Here is a 22,456-nt window from a genome sequence, read left to right on the forward strand (position 1 = left end):
CGCGCCAATCGCCATTCGGAGGTTCTGACACCTCACCTTAAGGATGCATTTTTACCGCTCTGAACACTGTAAATAATCAGCACTTAATAAAAGCCTTAAAAGACCATGCTGGAGTCGTTACTCTAGAGTAGCCATACCAGGCCCTCTGACAGTACCTTTAAAAATCACTAATGAAATGGCCTTGTTGGTATATTTCATGGGTGATCATATTCAATTAATTTTGGGCTGCAACACTGAAAAGGTCCTCCCCCTCATGTGAGAGATGTTATTTTTGATCAAAATGGACAGTTCTCAGAATATTGAAGCTGCCTTGACTGTGTATGGATATTTATGTGTTGCTGTTTTTTTAAAAAAAATGGGGGGGGGATGGTGCATTGCTTCACTTCTTCCTTTACACCACCTCTCCAGGGGTGACACAGGCTGCCATCGTCCTTAGTCTCAATCCTGCCTTGCTGGTACTCAGCAAAGACTACCTTTGTCTCCCTACAGACATACAGTGGTACCTCGCTAGACGAATGCCTCACAAGACTGTAGAGAGAGATTTGCTAATTGTACTATTGAGCTAAATCTGATCCTATAGTTTGCATTGCCTGCATTGTATGAATTCTGACTGTATGGCCTAGCCCCCCCCCCCCCCCATATGCCTCTGTGCATTTCAGTGCCACTGTGTCAAAGTGTAATGAAAATATTCGACAGCTAGACAGGATGGCCTTGCCAGAGAGCACAAGGTCTGCAGTCTGCATCAGGAGATGCTCAAGGTCTACACCAGGAGATGACACATATATCAGGCACAAGAGGCAAGATAGTCAGGGACTCAAACCCCCCCTCCCCTCAAGGCTGCTTCAGGATGCTACCAGGGTAGCATGAGTCAGCATGTGTTTACAAGAAGAACCAGACACAGGAAGATCCATATATGTACTTGTAATTCATGACCCCCTTGTGTGCGCGTTTATTTACAGAGGAGGGGGGAAGGAGCCCAAGAAGTGTATAAGAATGTTTGCAAATTTGTGTTTCTTTACTCTTGTCGTGAATATGGAGCACCAATAGTCTCTCTAATTAGAGATTAAACTCTTTCTCTGAATGGAACTCAACCCCCGGTGTCATTATTGACCATCTCTGTCCCTGCCTGGGCGCAACTTAAGAACCCTTAGTAGCTAATAAGGCTACAAGACGAAAAACTCGCAAAACGAAAGTGTTTTTGCGATTTCAAGGAGACTCGCAAGACGAAGTTTCCTATGGCGCGCTTCGCAAGACGATTTTTTTTGTCCCATAGGGTGCCTCGCAAAACAAATCCCCCCCCCCGCCGTCTTGCGAGGCACCCTATGGGAAACCGCATTTCAATGCATTCCTATGGGAGCTGCTTCACAAAACAAATTTTTCGCTATACGAAGCGACTCGCGGTACGAATTAAATTTGTCTAGCGAGGCACCACTGTATACAGATGCAGTGGTACAGGAGGGTCTTTAAGGCCAAAGGAGCATTTGCCCATTAAGAGTCTTCAGTAGACTTTTCGCTCTCTCTCCCTTTGCCATCTCTCTGAATATAATTCCAAGTTTGTGTGTCCAATTTGTATGCCACCTATATGGTCAGTCTTTTTTACTTGGTAAAGATATTGCGTTCTAATCACTACTAATCACAGTGTCTCTCTTGTGTAATCAATCTGTATTTTATTCTGAGCTGTGGTTTCTTACCTGATTGCTTTTCCCTCCTGATATACATATCAGAAGTGTAATTTGCCCTGAGGTGTGCCATGGCTCTAAGCTTAAGACCTGCATTACCTCAGTGAAGAAACCAAATGTTGTTACCTGAATTCTGGGAGCATCCCCCATTGCCAAAATACTCAGATAATTTCTTACTCATTTCTTATTCACATTTGTTATTATTAACTTATTTCTTATTCTCAGCGGCTTTAGACACCATGAACCATAACATCCTTCTGGACCATCTAGAGGGGTTGGGAGCTGGGGGCACTGTCATACAGTGGTTCCGCTCCTTCCTGCTGGGTCGTGTTCAGAAAGTGATGGTGGAGGATGAGTGTTCAGACCCCCGGGCTCTCACTTGAGGGGTGCCTCAGGGTTCCATCATCTCCCCCATGCTTTTTAATATCTACATGCAGCCGCTGGGAGAGATCATCAGGGAGTTTGGGCTGGGTGTTCATCAGTATGCGGATGATACCCAGCTCTACCTCTCTTTCAAATCAGAACCAGTGAAGGTCCTGTGTGAGTGCCTGGAGGCGGTTGGAGGATGGATGGAGGCTAACAGATTGAGGTTGAATCCTGACAAGACACCCAGCATCCACTATAATAATTATCTGCACACCCAGCATCCACTATAATAATAATAATAATAATAATAATAATAATAATAATAATAATAATAATAATAAATTTATACCCCGCCCATCTGGCCGTGTTCCCCCAGCCACTCTGGGCGGCTTCCAACAAAACATTAAAATACAGAAATCAAACATTAAAAGCTTCCCTAAACAGGGCTGCCTTGAGATGCCTTCTAAAGGTCTGGTAATTGTTGTTCTCTTTGACCTCTGGTGGGAGGGCATTCCACAGGGTGGGTGCCACTACCGAGAAGGCCCTCTGCCTGGTTCCCTGTAACTTGGCTTCTTGTAGTGAGGGAACTGCCAGAAGACCCTCGGTGCTGGACCTCAGTGTCCGGGCAGAACGATGGGGGTGGAGAAGCTCCTTCAGGTATACTGGACCGAGGCCGTTTAGGGCTTTAAAGGTCAACACCAACACTTTGAATTGTGCTCAGAAACGTACTGGGAGCCAATGTAGGTCTTTCAGGACTGGTGTTATGTGGTCTCGACGGCCGCTCCCAGTCACCAGTCTAGCTGCCGCATTCTGGGTTAGTTGTAGTCAGGCCCGGCTCGCCCATTGACTCTAGTGCCGCAATGCACCATGGCGCCTGGGCGATCAGGGGGCGCTGAGGGGCGCCCCAGCAAGTGGGGGAGCTTTGGGGCGGCCTCCCTTTTCCCTCCACCAGCCGCGCCGCGAGAGCAGGGAGGGAAGCAAGCGGAACAGGGGCACTAGGACCCTGTTCCGCTCTGCAGCGCCAGGGTCATCCCTCACCCTGGCACTGTGTTTCATTGGTAGAGGTGATGCCACATGTTTGCGGGAAGGAACCCGCCGTGGCCCGGCCTGCCCAGGCACCCCGCTCCACTGGGAGAAGGGAGGAAGGCCGCGCGGAGCAGCGGCGCCCCTCCCCCACTCAATCTGGCAGCATCAGACAGGCAGGTGGACTCCGGCACAGCGCAGCCCTGCTGTGAGGTGCGGGGACCCCGTGAGGCTCCCGCCGCCTGGCACGCCAGGTAAGAGTTTTCATTTTTTAAGAGTGAGGGGGCGCCCACCCGAGGGATCCCTGCACCTTAAGATGGCCCTGGTTGTAGTTTCTGGGTCACCTTCAAAGGTGGTCCCACATAGAGCGCATTGCAGTAGTCCAAGCGAGAGATAACTAGAGCATGCACCACTCTGGCGAGACAGTCCGCAGGCAGGTAGGGACTCAGCCAGCGTACCAGATGGAGCTGATAAACAGCTGCCCTGGACACAGAATTGACCTGTGCCTCCATGGATGACTTCCAGAACATGCACTCAGAAAACTTGGGCTTACCAATAGGACGCCTGGTGCAAACTAATGACTTCCTAAAAATCACTGCAACCCCCCCTCCCCACCCAGATGGCCTGGGTTGCTGTGCCTGGTGGACAAGCAGCGGCAAGGTCAGGCCCATCTGCTTCATCCAACCAGGTCTCTGTCACACATGCCAGGTCAAATCCTCCATCCACAATCAGGTTGTGAATGGCAGTGGTCTTATTCATCATTGACCTGGCATTGCACAGGAACACCTTCAGGTCATGTGGGTATCCCTTGCCAATTCCAGTATCCGTCCGGTCAGGACCAGACCCGGAGGCAGGGATAGTCCTCAAACAACGACTAAACCTGCCTCCTCGGTAATGACATGGTCTGGTCTTAGCGTAACTCCTCCTCCTACCCATGACCACTGAGATCGGTTGTCCCAGTGCACCCCCCCCCCGGGGAATCTGCCCCAGCCATTTTTCTGGCTGGGACCCCCTCCTGGGCAGCCCTGACCCCTCCCCTTAAAAACAAAATAAAACCTCTGTAAAAACAACAGCAAAAAATGGAGCAAAAGAAAAACACAATAAAACAATAAAACCAAGAACAGCAAAAATTACAAATATACCAAAAATTTAACAAATTCCCATACCCAACTAAAAATCCCTTCCACCTACCACCCCAAAGAAAATAAAAAACATAAAAATTCTTTTAAAAGCATTTTAAAAAGAACTCTGTGCTGTTTTAAGTTCCCCTGGGCAGCACCAGCAGCAGAGCAGCAGCAGCAGTCCTTATGAGGCCCTCCAGGCCCCGCCCTGGGCCAGGTGGAGAGAGGCAGGGACAGGGCCTGTGGGCACTCACAGCAGGAGAGTCCTGGGCAGCACCCTGGGCAGCATCCACTATCATGGGAACTGCTGTTCACCATGGCGGCTCCGGGCTGGAAGATGGCCAATGAAACATTCCAAACTGCAACAAATTGGATGCCTCTGGAGATATTGTTGCCTAATTTGACATGACAGTTCATGAGATAAAGGAGCAGGTTTTGGCATATACAGTGCTACCTTGGTCTACGATCTTAATTCATTCCTGAAGTCCATTCTTAAACCAAAGCATTCTTAAACCAAGGCCAGGGCCGGTGCGTCCATTTAGGCGAACTAGGCAACTGCCTAGAGCGCCAAAATGGAGGGGGCGCTGCTGGCAAGCCTGCCCGCCGCCCGCCGCCGCCCATGGACGCGAGTCTCTTTGCCCGGGGAAGTGCACTGAGCCTCCGGTCGAGTGGGGATTTGAACCCATATTTCTTGTGCCCTAGTCTGACACCCTAACCACTGTGCAGTACTACACTTTTCTTCTTGTTGGACTAGATGACCCACAGAGTCCCTTCCAAATCTACAGTTCTATTTAACTCATTTTCCCAGCATACATATACTTGGTGTCTTTTTAATCAAAGCACTAATCAAAGCACTAATCAGGGATAACTTTCTGACAGTAAGAGCTGTTTGACAGTAGAACAGTCTCCCATGAGAGGTGGTGGACTCTCATTCCTTGGAGGTCTTTAAGCAGAGTTTCGGTAGCCTCCTGCCATGTACGGTATATTTTAGATGAGATTCCTGAATTACAAGGTGTTGGACTAGATGACCCATGGGTTCCCTTTGAACTCTACAATTCTATGATTGTATGTTTCTTTGCACCCGTAGGTTCAGTTCCTATTAAGTTTTTTTTCTCTCTCTACAGAGTTTTTGCTTTTAGAGAGAGAAATCTGGTGTACAGCTTTCATAGTAGTTTAAGCACATATTGTTGTAGTCTGGCCAGCTTAGTCACTGTGAATGAGTAATCCAGGGTTTTATTAAAAAGAATGTTGATTTTTCCTGAATGGACAGTCTAGCTTTGGGGAATAGGGCTCAGCTGGGAGAGGTGTGTGAGAGAGGAACAGCCCGTATTTTGGAGTTAGTCAGTGGGCACATTAGTGGCTTAAAACACCATGAGATTGCTTCCCCCTTGCTGTTGTAAACGGCAGAGGGGATTGGGATGTCTGGCATTTATCTGTTTGGTTTCCCTACACCTGTATGCACACCCAGCTTCTATTCATGAAACTGTCATCTGTGATTAGCCGGGGGGGGGGCGCCAGAAGGTGATCTCGCCTAGGGCGCAAAAAACCCTAGCAACGGCCCTGACCGAGGCGTGCTTTCCCTACTGAGGCCTCCCGCTGCCATTGCCCTTCCATCTTCAGTTTCTGTTCATCTTCCGAGGCAAAGTTCACTAGCCAGAACACCTACTTCCGTTTTTGCAGAGTTTGTTGCCCGAATAGTTCATTAACAGGACTGTTTGTAGACTGAGGTACCACTGTATTTGGATATTGCAGTTATTCATGTACACAAGAACACTGATAGCACACTTGTTTAATATAATGTGTGAGCACTAAGGTGATGACTTTTTTACAACCTCATTTCCCTGTATCATAATTTGATGAGATTTCATTAAAGATTAGATAAAAATTTTCTTTCAAAGAGAATTGATAAAAAAAACCTCACGCACAAAATGATTTTAACAAAATTATTTAACAGTTTTTTGACCATTTTTGAAGTCACTGTAAGCAGATATAAAATTGAACCCAAGCTTTAGAGTCACATATATACAACATTATATAGGGTCATCAAACACACAAGGAAGCTTTTTTTAGCTGCAGTAACAGTATAGACACCACTAGAGGATGATGTTTTGCTACCTCACCTGTAGGTCTTTTCCCAGCATGACTGGCAGGGTCTGCTGGCTGAGTTTTGAGGTCCCAAAAAGGGGCTTTTACCTTGCGCAGGTGTGACATTTGTATACCCTATGTTGCTAAGAACCCTCCCCATTGTGGAATGTGGTGTTGTGTCCAAATTTGATACGAAATATGTATAGAATTGTTAATACAATTTTATGAAATGGTAAAACGGCATACAAAAAATTAAAAACGGTTTGTGTGTAACCTTTTTTAATATTTCAATGGAATATACCTCATTTTAGTCATTAATAGGCAAAAGTTCATCCATTTGTGCTACAGGAAATAATTTTTGAGGGGGGAAAATGAAAAAGTAATCACCCTAGTGAGCACTCCTAGTGCAACTGTATGAAATTTTGCTAAGGCAAATATAAATGATAGTTTACATTTCATCCAAGGGCAACCCTGCCATTCAGAAGGGTGAAGCAACATACACCAGTCAGAATTATGAAAGGGAGATTGATTGCAAGCAGGAGTTTATTGAATCATGCAGCAAAAGTTTTTAAAATGTTTATCCTTGTGAGGAGCATTTGAACTCCATTTCAGACAGCAAAATGTCTTGGTCCAACACTGATTTAAGCTTGACAAAAGTTAAATCTCACTTTACTACTGTTTTGGTGAATAGGTACATTTATTTGTTCACTATCATATCCCACTTTCAAACAGGTTTACACGAACTTAACAAAAACACACATAATTTAAAAAGTCATTAAACAAATATTACATAAAAGGAATAGAATTATAATTTCAAAAATATAAGCAAAAGTGATTTAAAAACAACAAAAACCCCGAGCATCCTGTTAATTGTAAGAGATGTGTCCAGCAAGAATGTAAATCATTAAAATACAGCACAGCTTTTGAAAAAACAAACAAAAAAATTGAATAGCTCCCTTAAAAGGTAACAAAGAGGACCCCATATGTAAACTAATTGCTATTACAATTCACCAATTAAGCACCAATTAAGCAAGCAAGCAAGCACATAACCAGACAGACTGATGACAGCTGGGTTACAAATATGTCATTCAGGCACAATATTGCATTTTGTTTTATAAAAATAATAATTTTAGAGGCCGATAATGCTAATACTAGAACTAGGGTTCACATTATGAATTTTAATGGCAACGTACCACTAAATTGTAGTCTTCAAGCAATACATACTTAACTAGTGGAATTTCACTGCTATATGATGCGGGGATTGCTTCTCAGTTAGGTCACTTTAAATACTTGTGGAAGCTAACAACAAATATTAGCTATATTGGCTAATATTAGCTATCTTCAGAGCCTATGAATATCAGTTTCTGCTGTGTACTGGGAAGGTGAGTGGGAGAGACAAGGTCGTGGTGCTTCAGATACATTGCTGTGATCAATTCAGCAATCCTGGAAGTGGGGATTTATGAATGAACACATAAGAAAGTGGCATAGATTACAATAGTCTGCCCCTTCTTAGCTTCAAATCCCACCAATCCTATCCAGGCATGCCTACCACACATTTAAAGGTAAACGGACCCCTGACCATTAGGTCCAGTCGTGACTGACTCTGGGGTTGCGCACTCATCTCACATTATTGGCCGAGGGAGCCAGCGTATAGCTTCCAGGTCATGTGGCCAGCATGACTAAGCCGCTTCTGGCAAACCAGAGCAGCACATGGAAACACCGTTTACCTTCCCGCTGTAGCGGTTCCTATTTATCTACTTGCATTTTGACGTGCTTTCGAACTGCTAGGTTGGCAGGAGCTGGGACCAAGCAACAGGAGCTCACCCCGTCACAGGGATTCGAACCGCCAACCTTCTGATCAGCAAGCCCTAGGCTCAGTGGTTTAACCACAGCGCCACCTGGGTCCCCCACACATTTACTCAGCAATATATGGATAAACTCTCCTTTTTCATCTAATGCACCTTCACTCCTAATAAACTCATGCACAAACTCATGCACAAACTTCTGGCCCTTCAAGAGTTGTTTACATCACCGCAAACCCAAGTGGCCAATCAGGTTCCCCATTCCCATGCTTATGTTCAGTGGCAGTTTAAGCATATAGCTTGAATGCTGGAGAAAAAGTTCAGGTTCCTCAACTTCTACCTGAGTTTCCAAGAGGCATTGGGCTGTATGACCATTGGCTGGACTGAGAGTGCTAGACTAGATGAAGGCAGAAGATGTCACCAGAAGAGAAGCTAAATGCAAGGGAGTGGATCCAAACCATAAACACTTTTCACTCCATTTATCTTATATCAGGCATCCCCAAACTGTGGTCCTCCAGATGTTTTGGCCTACAACTCCCATGAAGACCAGTGGTCAGGGATGGTGGGAATTGTAGTACAAAACATCTGGAGGACCGAAGTTTGGGGGTGCCTGTCCTATATAATTCATATCATTCATTTTCTCTCTCCAGATTTCCATTAAGAAGAAAAAAAGAACCCTTACATATTCCCCATTAGTTGAATGTCCCCTTGGTCTCTTTCCCCCATGAAAGCAAATTGATTCCAGTTCTGTCTTCTTTAACCTAATCTTATGCCTCAGCTTTGTTTTGGGGTCTCTTTTAGTCTAGTTCCAGCAATAAGGGAAGCATAACATTTTAAAAACAGGGAGCTGCTATCCTCATTAGCCCATAAGATGTTTGGTCGATATATTCACATGTACACCATTTTAAACGATAGCTTGTGACACTGTGCACTTTTCTAGAGTGGATTCTCATTTTTTTGAAGAAACTTACACTTTCCAAACTTCTTCAACAGAGCATTTTTGATATCCTTGTTCTTCAAGCTGTAAATGAGAGGGTTTAACATGGGAGTTAAGATGCTATACTGCACTGACACTAATTTGTCCAGGTAGGCGAGGGATTCTGAACTTGGCTTCATGTACCGGAAAAAAGCTGCAATGTAAAACAATCCCACCACAATGAGGTGAGAGCTGCAAGTGGAGAAGGCTTTATGCCTGCTTTCTGCTGAGCGAATCTTCACGATGGTTGAAATAATGTAAACATAAGAGATGAGGGTAAGGAGAAAGGAGCCAAGACCAAACACCAACACAGTGATAAGAAGAACAATGTAATTTATGAGGGTCTGGGTACAAGCCAAGGCCAAGACTGAAGGAAGCTCACAGCTGTAATGGTCAATAATATTGTTCCCGCAAAAATGCAAATTCACCAAAGGTGGAACATTCAACACAGCATAGAAGGTACCCATAGCCCAAGAGCCACCCACTAGTTGTCTGCAGATTTCTTTTTTCATGATTGTGGAATAATGCAGTGGATCACATATAGCAATGTATCGGTCATAAGCCATTGCTGAGAGCATGAATACTTCAGCACAAGCAACCTGGAAAAAGAAGAAGATCTGTGCAATGCATCCTTCCCAGGAAATCGTTTTCTGCTTTGCTATGATATTTTCCAACATCTTGGGAACAGTGACGGATGAATAGCAGATGTCAACAAAAGCTAAATGACTAAGAAAGAAGAACATGGGGGTTTGAAGGCTATGCTCAGTTCTGATCACCAGCATGATTGCAGAATTTCCTAACAGTGTTACCAAAAAAATTATTAGGAACACCAAGAAGAGAAATACCTGTAGATGTGGATCTCTAGAGAGTCCTGAGAGTATAAACTCTGTAACTGCAGTTTGATTTTCCATCTCAATGAATTGAAAAACTTTAACATCTGTACAAATTAAAAAAGAAATAGAATTTATTCAATTTGTAGAAAGCTCTGAAAAATGATAAATAAAAGTATAAATGTAGGGGAAGTATTTTCTGAATTTTTAACCCTACTTACCTGGGAGTAAGCTCCACTGAATTCAATATGATCTATTTCTATCTGGACATAGTTATGATTGCTTTGATGCAGCCAAGAACTAGACTGTTGATTCAAGCACTAATTGTGTAGAGATTTAGCTGTATAAAAGGAAATTGGATGCACACACTTTTGCAACCACTTCAAGATTCTTTCTTTCTTTTTTAAGGTGGAGGTCAATATGCATGTTAATGTTTAATGTTGGGGGGTGAGGTTTATTTGACCTGAATTGATGGAAAACCATCTGTATTTTACATACCTGACAGGGAAAAGGGAGACCACTGACCCAATAGTTCCATCCTGGGCAGAAGGCCATGTAATTCCAAACTCTAAATTCCAGATAGAATGTTAATTGTGGGAAGGGAGGATTTTTTAAAATGGAGAGAGGTTTTTGTGCATGAAAAGCAAGACTATAAACAGTCAAATGATTTCCTAGCACACATTTGGTGGTTGGAAAACTTTGACCTGTTGTACATCTGCTACTATAAAAAAGGAATGTGGAAACTGATCTCAATTTTGAGACCCACGTTTACTTGGTAAGACCAATAGTGCCATCTCAGTTCTGCTGGCATAGATGAAAAAGATGCATTTTCAGATTTATGGATATGTTGATCATGATTTTAGGTTAGGTACTGGTCCTTTATTGGTCCATCTAGCTCAGTACTGTTTACAGTGACTTGCAATGGCTCTTCAGAATTTCTGGAAAGAATAATTCTAGCCTGACCTGGAAAGACAAGGGATTAACCTGAGACTTTCTGCACGCAAAGCAGATGCTCTGTTGTTGACCTTTTAGCTCTTTAGCTAATATAAGGGACACTGGTCCTTTCTACTAGAGCAGCCTACGTTTTCCATTTTTAAGGGTGAAATTTTGAAGCAAATTTGTAGAATTTTTAAACAGCTGAAACGTTTGGGAGGATTAGAAAGTACTAAAGAGTTGTCACAGGACTAGCAAATATGTTCGGCTTTTTTGTGAATCTTAGTTATTTACTGTGATTTCGTGTTTCCAAGTGGAATCTTAAGGAAAATATTCAATAATCCTGCAAATGGATAGCATGTACTTGTTACTGTCTATTTAAGAATGCCCGACCATAGCTGCCAAGTTATTCCTTATTTTAAGGGATTTTCCCTTATGCTGAATAGGCTTCCTCGCGAGAAAAGGGAAAACTTGGCAGCTATGCGCCCGACACATAAAACCCACTGAATTAAACTATTCATAAATATCAGAAAGAGGTTGCCACTTACCTGATAGCTAATCCAGATACGCAATAACTGCCACTGTGCCTAGGTTTGCCTGGAGCTGTATCTCAAAGAGATCTCCATCCACTTTACAATTACTTTTTAAAAAATGGTTCTTTGAAACAAATCTTGGTGAAATCCCCAAAGAAAATAAAGATCACTCATATTATCATATTGGTCATTTAGATCATGGCTGGGGAACTAGCTGCTGGTTTTCAGTTCATGACCTTTGGCCCTGTCATGGGGCTGAATGGGATCTGGAGTCCCAATAGCATCTGGCTGGTCAAAGTTTTTTTTTTTTGTCTGTGACAGAAAGGGAAAATATTTCAAGGTCCTTGCTGTGCATACTGAAAGGGAATGACTGAAATCAATGCCAACTCTACAAATGCCTGATTTTTTTATGTGCATTGTTCAGTGTCCATTCTGCCTATGTACTGGACAATTTTTTAAGTGAGCGAGGTGATATTGAAAGGGTGATGATGTGATGTCATGTTCATTTTTTTCTGGAATTAATCCCATGAAATTTATCCTGCCAACTGATTTTCTCCAGGGATGCCTTTTTCATTAAATGAAACTGTATTCGTTCTTCCTTCCAAAAAACAACAACACATTTATTACAGATTTTACAAGTCAGTTGAACATTAAGGTGTAGTAGACTCCTTTAGATATAGAGGTGCCTTACAATGAGACAGACCAGGGCCACATATTCTACTCCATATTGTCAACAACTACAACTTTCAGTCAGGAATGGGCAGAATGAATCTGCTTGGGTTTGTGTCCATTTTGGTATATGCCTACTGGCAAAGCCCATTCTGCTCCATGTCTACATTGCGGTTTTTAGGAAATAGCTATTGTGAAATCTGCATTTCTTTAACTGTTTCTCTCTGTCTCTCTTTGTGTGTGACTTTCTAAGTGGTTTGAAGGTTGTGGTTTCTCCTTCTCCCTAAATAATAATAATAATAATAATAATAATAATAATAATAATAATACTGTAATAATAACCCCAATTTCAAGCTGTTTGGAGCAACTGAAATGTCAAGTTCATTCAAAATGTATTTAAATCATCACACTTTATTACGAAACATACTCCCCCCCCCAATATAATTGACAGGAGGTGCCCCTTGCCGAGTCCCATAGAAAGCATTGGCACACATCCAAGAGATATGTGCACGATATAAAGTGTATTAGCAGAGTCAGTGAAAGCAAAATTGTGTAGGAATTGTGGCATCAAGTATTTTATTATTTACAGCAAAATAAACAAAAGGAACATGACATTTTGTGTGAGCTCCTTCTCACACATCCTCTCTAGCCCTTAGCTAGACTGAGAGCAAAGAGCAGAAGTTTGTCGGCTTGACTTCTGCTCACACACACAGTGGTAAGAAATGAAATCACCCGATCACATGACCCTCTGCAATAGTGGCAGTGGAAAATACAAACAATTTAGATTTAGAGGGGCTTCCTTAGTGGGCACAAAGAAGGGATTACCCACCATAATGTACAGTGGTACCTCTGGTTAAGAACTTAATTCATTCCGGAGGTCAGTTCTTAACCTGAAACTATTCTTAACCTGAAGCACCACTTTAGCTAATGGGGCCTCCTGCTGCCACCACACCGCCAGAGCACAATTTCTGTTCTCATCCTGAAGCAAAGTTCTTAACCTAAGGTACTATTTCTGGGTTAGTGGAGTTTGTAACCTGAAGCGTTTGTAACCCGAGGTACCACTGTACAACCAGTTCCAGGTCAGTTTTAGATGCCATTTCAATGAGTGTTGTAAACACTGTGCTTTCTAGCTGCTGCAAGCAGTGAGAAAATGTTCTTAGAAAAAAATTAAAATAAAAGTAGCTCTTGTGAGTATTTCGAGAAACTACTGCTGACTAAACCATGCCAAAAGGGCATATGTTGATGACCAGCCATGCAGTAGAAGGAGGACACTAGGGAATGAAGTTGCATAACTATTTTTCAGAGCAGGAGCAATGATGTTACTGCTGGAGTGCCAAAGATAGGCTCTTCTGACTTTGGCAAGTGAATGAGTTGGCAGACATGCTTACAGATTATTATGCCTATGACATAATAAAACCCTCTCTCGGAAACCAATTTAAATAAGAAATTCTATAAAATATAGTTCATATTAAAAATCAGCAGTCATAGATCTCCACAGCTGAGAAAAGCTGAACATAACCCATCAATCATGTAGTGTGGATTGACATGTACTGGGTGATGCGTAATTACCATTGACATATTTGCAATCCCAATCAGCCAGACCAATGAGGAGACCCTACTAAACTGAATCTGGTTGAGGGGCTTCACTTTACCTGGTGGAATACAAACCTTGTGGACCTTTTCCATGAGATTGCTTATTTGCTTTACAGATGCATTGAGAAAAGCTAGAGAGAACTGGGCATGTGTGTGTCTAAAATTTGCAATGTTTGTGGAGTGTAATGGAAGGGGAAATGACTGACAACCAGGTGAATCAACTGGTTTATGAGATAAAAGATTGGGGTCATACAACCCATGGGACACTATCTTCTCATTACACACCATTCTGTTGTTTTGAATCAGGAATGAATATCAAGATTTCAGTCTCAATATCCTCCTAAGCGCCACTTTCACCTCCTTGTTCTGCAAGCTGTAGATGATGGGATTTAATAAAGGGGTAAGGATGCTGTATTCTATGGACAATATTACATCCAAAAGTACTGACGAAGCTGAGCTTGGCCTCAGATATCGGAAGTAACCTGTTCCATAGAAGAGACTGACTACAGTGAGGTGGGAGCTGCAGGTAGAGAAAGCTTTACGTCTCCCTTCAGATGAATTTATCCTCAATATGGTGGAGATGATATGAATGTAAGACAGCACAGTGAGGAACAGGGATACAAGCCCAACTATGCTCCCAGAAATAAAGAACAGAGTTTTATTCAAGAAGGTTTCATTGCAGGAGAGAGAAAGGATGGAAGGGAGCTCACAACTGAAATGATTTATGATATTTGAGCCACAGAAATGTAGCCTTAACAGTGGCAATGCGTTTGCAAGTGCGTAAACAAAACCAATAATCCATGCACTGGTCACTAGCTTTCGGCAGAATGCCACATTCATGATTTCCACATAATGCAGTGGTTTACATATAGCACAGTATCTGTCATAAGCCATTGATGAGAGGATAAAGACTTCAGCGGTAGCCGAAAACAAAATAAAGAATGCCTGAGTGAAGCATCCACCAACAGAGATGGTCTTCTGCTTGGCAATGATGATCTCCAACATCTTTGGGACAGTGACAGTTGAATAGCACACATCAAGGAAAGAGAGGTAACTCAAGAAGAAGTACATAGGACTCTGAAGATGTGGACTGGTCTTTACAAGCAGCATGATTATTACGTTCCCCAACAGAGTTAGCAGATAAATCAACAAGAAAAGGAAAAATAAGAAAATCTGGAGCTGCCGGTTGTTGGAGAGGCCAAGAAGAGAAAAATAGTATTCAGTGGTTTGGTTTCCCATTGACAGTTATCTGAAAGATGCACATCTAAAAAAATGACCAAAGGTTTTTTTTTTTATAAAGAAACAAAAATCAACACCTCAAGAGAAAAATAATTATGATTTATCTGGACTGGGGTTATGCTTGAATGTAATCTTGCAACTGATGTCTAAAGTAACAAGACTATAAGGTTTTCTGTATAAAAAATAATAGTAATATATTTGCTACAAAGCTTAACTTCAGCGACTGTTGTAGAGTGATTATGGAAGTTTCTGAAAACGCAAAATACTGAAGGTATTCAATTATCTATTATGAAGCAGCCTAGAAAGCTAATTCAACTTTTCAGTTAGCTAAACCTCCATTATGTGGTTTGTCATATCAGGTGGTAAATGCTTAGGGACTCTCTCCTGCCACCCTGTACCATTTTTACCCCATGAATGAGTTGCCCTCCACACTGAGACTAACAATTCTAACTGGGGTAAAAATGGTGTGGAGAGATCAGCATATTTATTCACACTCTCTATGGGTGCCATATGCCACTTAAAATCTATGTTTTGAGGAGACCATATCTGCTGAAGACACTCCATACATTGAGAAAATTTAATGAGTAATGGGATGCAAACTGACAAGATCTCATCCAAGGCAGAACTTCAGAGGAAAAATTAGAGCTACTGTATCTACTTGGGCAAGATATCTGAGGAAAACAAAGGAAAGAAAAAAAGGTTTTGATAATAACTAATAACTACTTTTTTGAGATCTCAGCTCAAACTGCACCCTATTTTTTATTGTTTTCAGTTATCTATTATGAAGCAGCTTAGAAAGCTAATTCAACTTTTCAATTAGCTAAAGTTGCTAAACCTCCATTATGTGGTTAGCTAGTCATATCAGGTAGTAAATGCTTAGGGACCCTCTCCTGCCACCCTGTACCAATGATACAACAGGTTATAATTCTTTCACTAGCATTGTACATCCCTACCACTAAAGCCATCTGAAAAGACCAGAAATGAATTGTCACTTACCTAGAATTTAATCCAGAAGTGCATCCACTATCACTATACCTAAAAGATCACAGCTCAAGTTGAAATAAACTTTCGCCCACTCAGAATGTTCACCATAAAATAATAATAGGAGGTGAAGTGTATGTGGGGAAAACTCATCTATATTTATCTTCTTCATTTAAATGGACCTGTTGGGGGAAATTATTACCTTGCATCTCCCCTGGCTATGATCTATTATTTGGTTCAGAAGAACCTTATATAGGTCTTGGTGTGATATATTGGAAGGAAGGTGTAGAAACTGGATGATGTCATACCCTGCCATATACTCTGCTGAAAGTCATCAAACAACGTTTCTCCTGATACTCTAAAATCCTATTGTGGCTCAATTTGAAGGCAGAGCCATGAGGTTTGTGAATTCTCTCCCCCCTCCCCCTGCCCTCATGCCGCCCGCCAAAGGAAGATGAAGTACAGAGATCAGGAATGTGCCCTCAGCTCCCATGGTCCCTTTGGAGAGCAACTTTGCTTAGAGCTGAATAGTTTATTTAAGGAAGGCAGGAAAATGGCTGAAGCAGATTTGCGCAGCCACTTCTCACATGCTAAATGCTAAATAACAGAGAACAAGGGGATTGCCGATCATTGAATTCTGATTAATCTGCTCCACCGCACGGTGGGGAGGAGTTGTGGTGGATCGTGTGACTGCCCCCTCCCCTCCGGGGGGCGGGGACTTGTTCCACACCACCCAGGGGGATCCCGGCCACGTCATCCGTCAGCCAGCCAATCCGTTGGCTGGGGGGCATGGCCGGGCCCCGTTTAAACAGCCACGCGAGCTGAGAGGCTCCCTCTTGGTTCGGGGCTAGGGTCATGCCACAACCCTTCCGGGAACCCTGGGGTGAGCTCGAGTTGGTTTGCCCTACCAGACTACCTGCACAACAGGCAGGAGTCAGAGTTAGCCTGGTCTACTCAATGCCTAAGCCAATACCGCTCACATTCTGTAATCAATAAAGTTGTGGCCTAAATTTGCCCAATAACATTAACCTTATTTCCTGTGTCCTAGTGTTTTATTCCTCCTTGAGGGGGTGGTTGTGGGATCTTGACACGCAATATCTTTTGCTTGCCTCGATGGAAGTGGGAGAGATGTTTGTGAGTTTATATAGAGAGCTCAGACTTCTACATAGTGTGAATATATGCTACTGTGCAAAGATAAGAGTTGTGCTGGTAATTCCATCTGCCTTTGTTCCTGGCCCTTGCCATCAGTGTTATAATAGCCCTGGAAGGCTGCCCATGAGAGAATGTAGCCTTCAAGGTGAAAAAATATATATGTCCCCATCCCTGTTGTAAGCCATCAAGCTGAAAATAGTCCCCCATATATATATATACAGTGGTTCAACAGCCTATTGCTTTCCCTGCTTTCCCAGGACTTGCAGACATTGTGTAGCACTGCTAACAGCCATGTCCATGAGTGATGTCAACCACTTGCCAGGAAAGGCAAATGAACTGCACTCACAAATTATGCCTGGCCAGCCTAGAAGAAAGCTAAAACTATTCCATGTTAGTAAACTTGCACAAACTTTCAACAGACTAAAAGTAAATGGACTTAATTACATCTATTGAACAGTCTCTGTATTCCAGGGAGGCTTAAGTGCATTCATAACATGCAAAAGCTCATAAGGGCAGAATTCCCTAGAGCTCCAACATGAACCAATATTAACAGGCCTGGGACATTTTTACTTTACAGTTGCAAAGATGCATAGCCAGCACATTATGCGCCACTGTCTTTTTAAGTAAGATGGGTTACATGCAATTGTTACAACAAATCACCATTTCAGTAATACTGAATATGGGCTAGACTGGACTGAGAGCTATAGGGATTATTTCTTCTTCATCATCTTCATCTTTTATACCATTTAAGATGCATTTCTTCCAATAAAGACCACGGTGTCCCTCAGTGTAGCAAGTGCTCCTTCAGGAAACTTACCTGGTGAGTTTCTTTATACAAACACTTATTACAATAAATGTGTTTATATTCTTACAGGAAATAGGTTCTATCAATGGCTTCATAGCCACGATAGCTAAATGGAATACTCATGTGCAGAGGCACTTTGTCTCTGGCTACCAGATTTCAGGGAGAAACATCAGGGGAGGGATATTTCTTTAATGCCCAGCTTTCATGTTCCTGGACACATTGGTTGGCTGCAATTGAAAATTGAATTTTCAGGATCTTCGGGATCAGATAAGCTGATAAGTCTGCTGCAAGAGGACTATTCCAAAGGTTGTTGTTGCTGTTGTTACTACTACTAGTAGGAAAATCCTAAATATAATGTTCACCATCCCTGACTACAGTATTAGCCATGGTTACTGTGGTTGATGGGAATGGGAGAAGAATGACACCTGGGGTGTCACAGCTTCCCATCCCTGAGACTTAGCAGCTTGCACATCTGTGCAGTAACTGTATTTTGCTCAGACATAATAATCATCAGCATCCACAGTAATGGGTGGGTGGGGGTCAGACTAGCCCACCACATGTGTACAGAACTTGTTCAAGTTTTGTTACTCAGCCAGATGAGAGATTAGGGCACCACCAAAAAATGTTTGAAGCAAGGAATAGAGAACTGGCCCTCTTGAATTAGGTAGATTATATATTATACACAATAGTTGTAGAACTATGTGATGGGTGTAGAATATAGTATGAACTTTGTGCATAACCTGGAAGAAACCTTGTGACACCCTGTTTATCTGTAATGACACAAGTTAAGTTCACTAACAAACTTAGCTACATGTTCATTTTGAGACAGCCAATCCCTATTGCAGCCAGTGTCTTTTGTTTTTATGAATAGTGGCATCATTATACAGTTTAGCCACTGTATCAGCATGGGACATAGTAGAATCAAGTATCTCCTGTTGCTGTTGTGTTCTGGTTGGGAAGATGCAATCAAATTCTTACCTCACTTCTAGAATGTATCCTTCAAATTTTGAGCAGCAGCCTATACACTAATCATTCAAAAAACAAGAAAATTATGGATTAGAAAATACAAGCTAAAAAACATGCGAAACAAAAAGTAGTTCTTATAGTGGTATTTATTTGCAATGAGCTCCAAGGTGGGAATAGTCGTCTCACCAGAATAAATATTTGTTTGGTTTGGGAATTAATGTATCCTTCATATAAAATGGATAATTATATGCTTACAGATTTAGCCAACAGATTTGTGCTTGAAAGAATTGAGAATCTGTTTTATTTTACCAAAAGGGCACATGAGTGGAGGACTTCTGTTCTCTGCTCACTCTGCTTTACATTCCTTCCAGGACAAATCTTATTTTGCTCTGTTTCTTGTGACATATCTGGTGAGTTCATCTGCCTTTCAGAAATGCTCATATTTATGCACACCATCTGATCACATGGGGCCGTTTTTGAACTGCTTTAGTTTTCATTTACAGGAAGCATTGAATCTAATAGATAATATCTAATTGTTTCCATATCGATTGTAATGCTGCAGAATGTGACTGCATTTGCCTTGAACATTGCAGACGATTTTGGAGGTATTTCAGGGCACACACTTTATTCATATAGGGTACTGGGTAAGGATGTTAATGGTGAAAGTCACTGTGCTGGCCAACCAATCTTTCAGAAACTTGATTATATTAACCTTTTCGTTTAGGGACCACAACAGGCTTTCAAGGAACTCCACATTTTCCCAGAAAACAGTTTGAAAGCCCTTGCAATAGTATAATATAACTCATACTCCTCATAAACATCTTATTTTTAAAACATAGTTTAATTTTATCTCTTTTGTAGGGCAGCTCAGCTTTTATGTAGCATTTAAGACCAATGTTTGCCTTTTTATTTGTTTGTTTTGAATATTTATACTGGAGAAAGAGATTAGTAAGCCAATAAGGCTACAATACCTTGTGTTTCCAACAAATTAGTTCAAAGGAAGCTTACAAGCAACAAGTAAAGATACAAAAATGAATATAAAACTAAACAGCAAAGTACATACAAAGGAACACAAAAAGCTGCCTTATACTGAGTCAAACAGGTGTTCCATCTGTTTTGGTATTTCTATACTGACTGTCAATAGCTCTCCATAATTTTTGGCAGGGGTCTATACCAGTTGTGGGACCCAGGTGGCGCTGTGGTTAAACCACTGAGCCTAGGGCTTGCTGATCAGAAGGTCGGCGGTTCGAATCCCTGTGACGGGGTGAGCTCCCGTTGCTCAGTCCCAGCTCCTGCCAACCTAGCAGTTTGAAAGCACATCAAAGTGCCAGTAGATAAATAGGAACCGCTACAGCGGGAAGGTAAATGGCGTTTCCGTGCGCTGCTCTGGTTTGCCAGAAGCGGACCTGGAAGCTATACGCCGGCTCCCTCGGCCAATAATGCGAGATGAGCGCGCAACCCCAGAGTCGGTCATGACTGGACCTAATGGTCAGGGGTCCCTTTACCTTTACCTATACCAGTCGTATCTTGAAAACCCAGGGGGTGAGTTTGGGACCTTCTGCTTGCAAAGCAAAAGATCTACCATTGAACTACACATGCACTCCGCCCCCTGCCCCCCCGCAATAGCATTCTGCCAGGTGACAGAGACCATTATGTGCTTTGTTTTCCATTCCTTGATGTCCATCTTGGAAGAGAGGAATACTAATGGTCCGCACTCATCTGACTACTGGCAGAGGCAGGAGTGTGTTCCCCCTCCATGACCCAAAAGTATGTGTGAAAGAACTTTGTGCACATCCCTTTCTTTTCTCTGGGTCATGGAACAGCATGCAGAAATGTTCCTGAAGCTTGTAATGGGGACAGAGCTTTTGGAGGACACAGAACTCTGTGTGTGCATCAAACCCTTTCTGTGTGCTCTGCACTTGAACTGCAGGATTACACTGAAATGCTTCAAATCCCAACATAGTCACAATCGAGTTAGATATAGATGATATAGATATAGATTTGTTTCAAATTTAAGTAAATGTTTTATTAAAAAAAGAATAACTAAACTTTTGATCATGTTTCAAAAGAAATAGTGCAAAAGGTGTGAGTATGTGTTCTAAAAGATATACTGATATATTTCATCAGTTTGTATTTTATATTATTAAGTCACATTGACCCTTTAATTTACACATGAATTCAATGTTTCATCATGCTTTCGGTCCATGCTTATATTGATCCTCGCATCAATATATCTCAGGATGAAATAGCTAAAGTTTGTTTACTGAACATCAGATACAATGAGAGAATTTAAATATTAAGATTGCAACTTCATACCCACTTACCAACCACAGTGAACTGAACTGAAATTAATTTTGAATAGACTTTTACAGAGTTGCATGATCAAGGAGGCTAACAATGGGCTGAATTGTTCCCTGACGATTTTTGTTTGCTTGTTTTATAGGTGCCTAAACAAAAATGGAAAACCAAACTGAAAGATCAGAGTTTATTTTCTTGGGACTTTCCAGTGATCCCCAACTGAATATCTTCTTCTTCTTGGTGTTTTCAACCATTTACCTAATAACACTGTCAGGAAATGTCACAATCATTCTGGTGATAAGGAAGGAACCTTCCCTTTACACACCTATGTATTATTTTCTGTCTCACTTGTCCTTCGTTGATATCTGTTATTCAACTGACATTGTCCCTAAGATGTTAATGAACTTGCTAATGAAGCAAAAGACAATTTCCTTCACTGGTTGTCTTACACAAATGTTTTTCAGTCTCCTGTTGAGTGTTACAGAGGTTTTTATTCTTTCGGCAATGGCTTATGATAGATACACTGCTGTGTGTCACCCACTTCACTATATAGCGATCATGAACAAAACATTATGTGCTTACCTGGTGATGGGGGCCTGGATAATGGGCTTCCTTTTTGCAGTAATAAACACAGTGCCTACATTAAGTTTGCAGTTCTGTGGCCTTCACAAAATCAGCCACTTCAGCTGTGAGCTGCCACCTCTTTTGAAAATCTCCTGTTCTGACACCTTCCTCAATAATATGATTCTTCTATCTTCTGTTGTGATTTTTGGACTTGGTTCCTTCCTGCCAACCTTTGTCTCCTATTTCCACATCATCTCCACCATCCTGAATATCCACTCCCCGGAGGGAAGGAGCAAAGCCTTCTCTACCTGCAGTTCCCACTTCATTGTGGTTGGCTTATTGTATATGACAGGAATGTCCCAGTACATGAAACCCAGCAGCGTGTCTTCCATGACAATTGATGAACTGTTCTCTATTCAGTATAGCATTTTGACCCCCATGTTGAACCCAATTATCTATAGCTTGAAAAATAAGGAAGTGAAGAGAGCTCTTGGAAGAATATTTGGGAAAAAGTAAATGTTTTAACACTACAATCCTATTCAGTTCAATTCAGAAGTAAGTCCCATTAGTTAAATGGGGGCTTACCCTCAGACAAGAGGGTATAGGACTGCAGCTGTAGCTTATTAGTATGAACATGACACTAGCTTGATATATTTCATTGTATTTGGGTACCATAATTAAACGTTACAGTGAAATGATGTTTTATGTCATTACAGTTGTAAACTGCAACCACAAAATTCAGAGCTTAGTTCAATATTCATCAATATGTCATATTCAGATTTACTCTCAACCTCATTCCCATGTCAGCTCTTCTAATAGGCTCTCTGACTCACCCTGATGC

The 22,456-nt window shown here is 42.0% G+C and overlaps 3 protein-coding genes across 3 annotated transcripts; 1 reads left to right on the top strand and 2 right to left on the bottom strand.

Moving 5' to 3' along the window:
• Positions 1-9,012: 9,012 nt before the first annotated feature.
• On the bottom strand, positions 9,013-9,963 carry LOC118077960 (olfactory receptor 5G9-like). The gene has a single exon (XM_035101679.3). It carries the CDS (start codon positions 9,961-9,963, stop codon positions 9,013-9,015), a length of 951 nt encoding a protein of 316 aa, XP_034957570.3.
• A 3,962-nt stretch (positions 9,964-13,925) lies between these two features.
• Positions 13,926-14,849, bottom strand: LOC118077962 (olfactory receptor 5BS1-like). The gene has a single exon (XM_035101681.3). It carries the CDS (start codon positions 14,847-14,849, stop codon positions 13,926-13,928), a length of 924 nt encoding a protein of 307 aa, XP_034957572.3.
• A 6,361-nt stretch (positions 14,850-21,210) lies between these two features.
• LOC118077961 (olfactory receptor 5V1-like) lies at positions 21,211-22,131 on the top strand. Its single transcript, XM_035101680.2, has one exon. It carries the CDS (start codon positions 21,211-21,213, stop codon positions 22,129-22,131), a length of 921 nt encoding a protein of 306 aa, XP_034957571.1.
• Positions 22,132-22,456: the final 325 nt, after the last annotated feature.

The sequence above is a fragment of the Zootoca vivipara genome, chromosome 12 (genome assembly GCF_965207765.1).
Source record: "Zootoca vivipara chromosome 12, rZooViv2.hap1.1, whole genome shotgun sequence".
In the NCBI taxonomy this organism is placed as follows: Eukaryota; Metazoa; Chordata; class Lepidosauria; order Squamata; family Lacertidae; genus Zootoca; species Zootoca vivipara.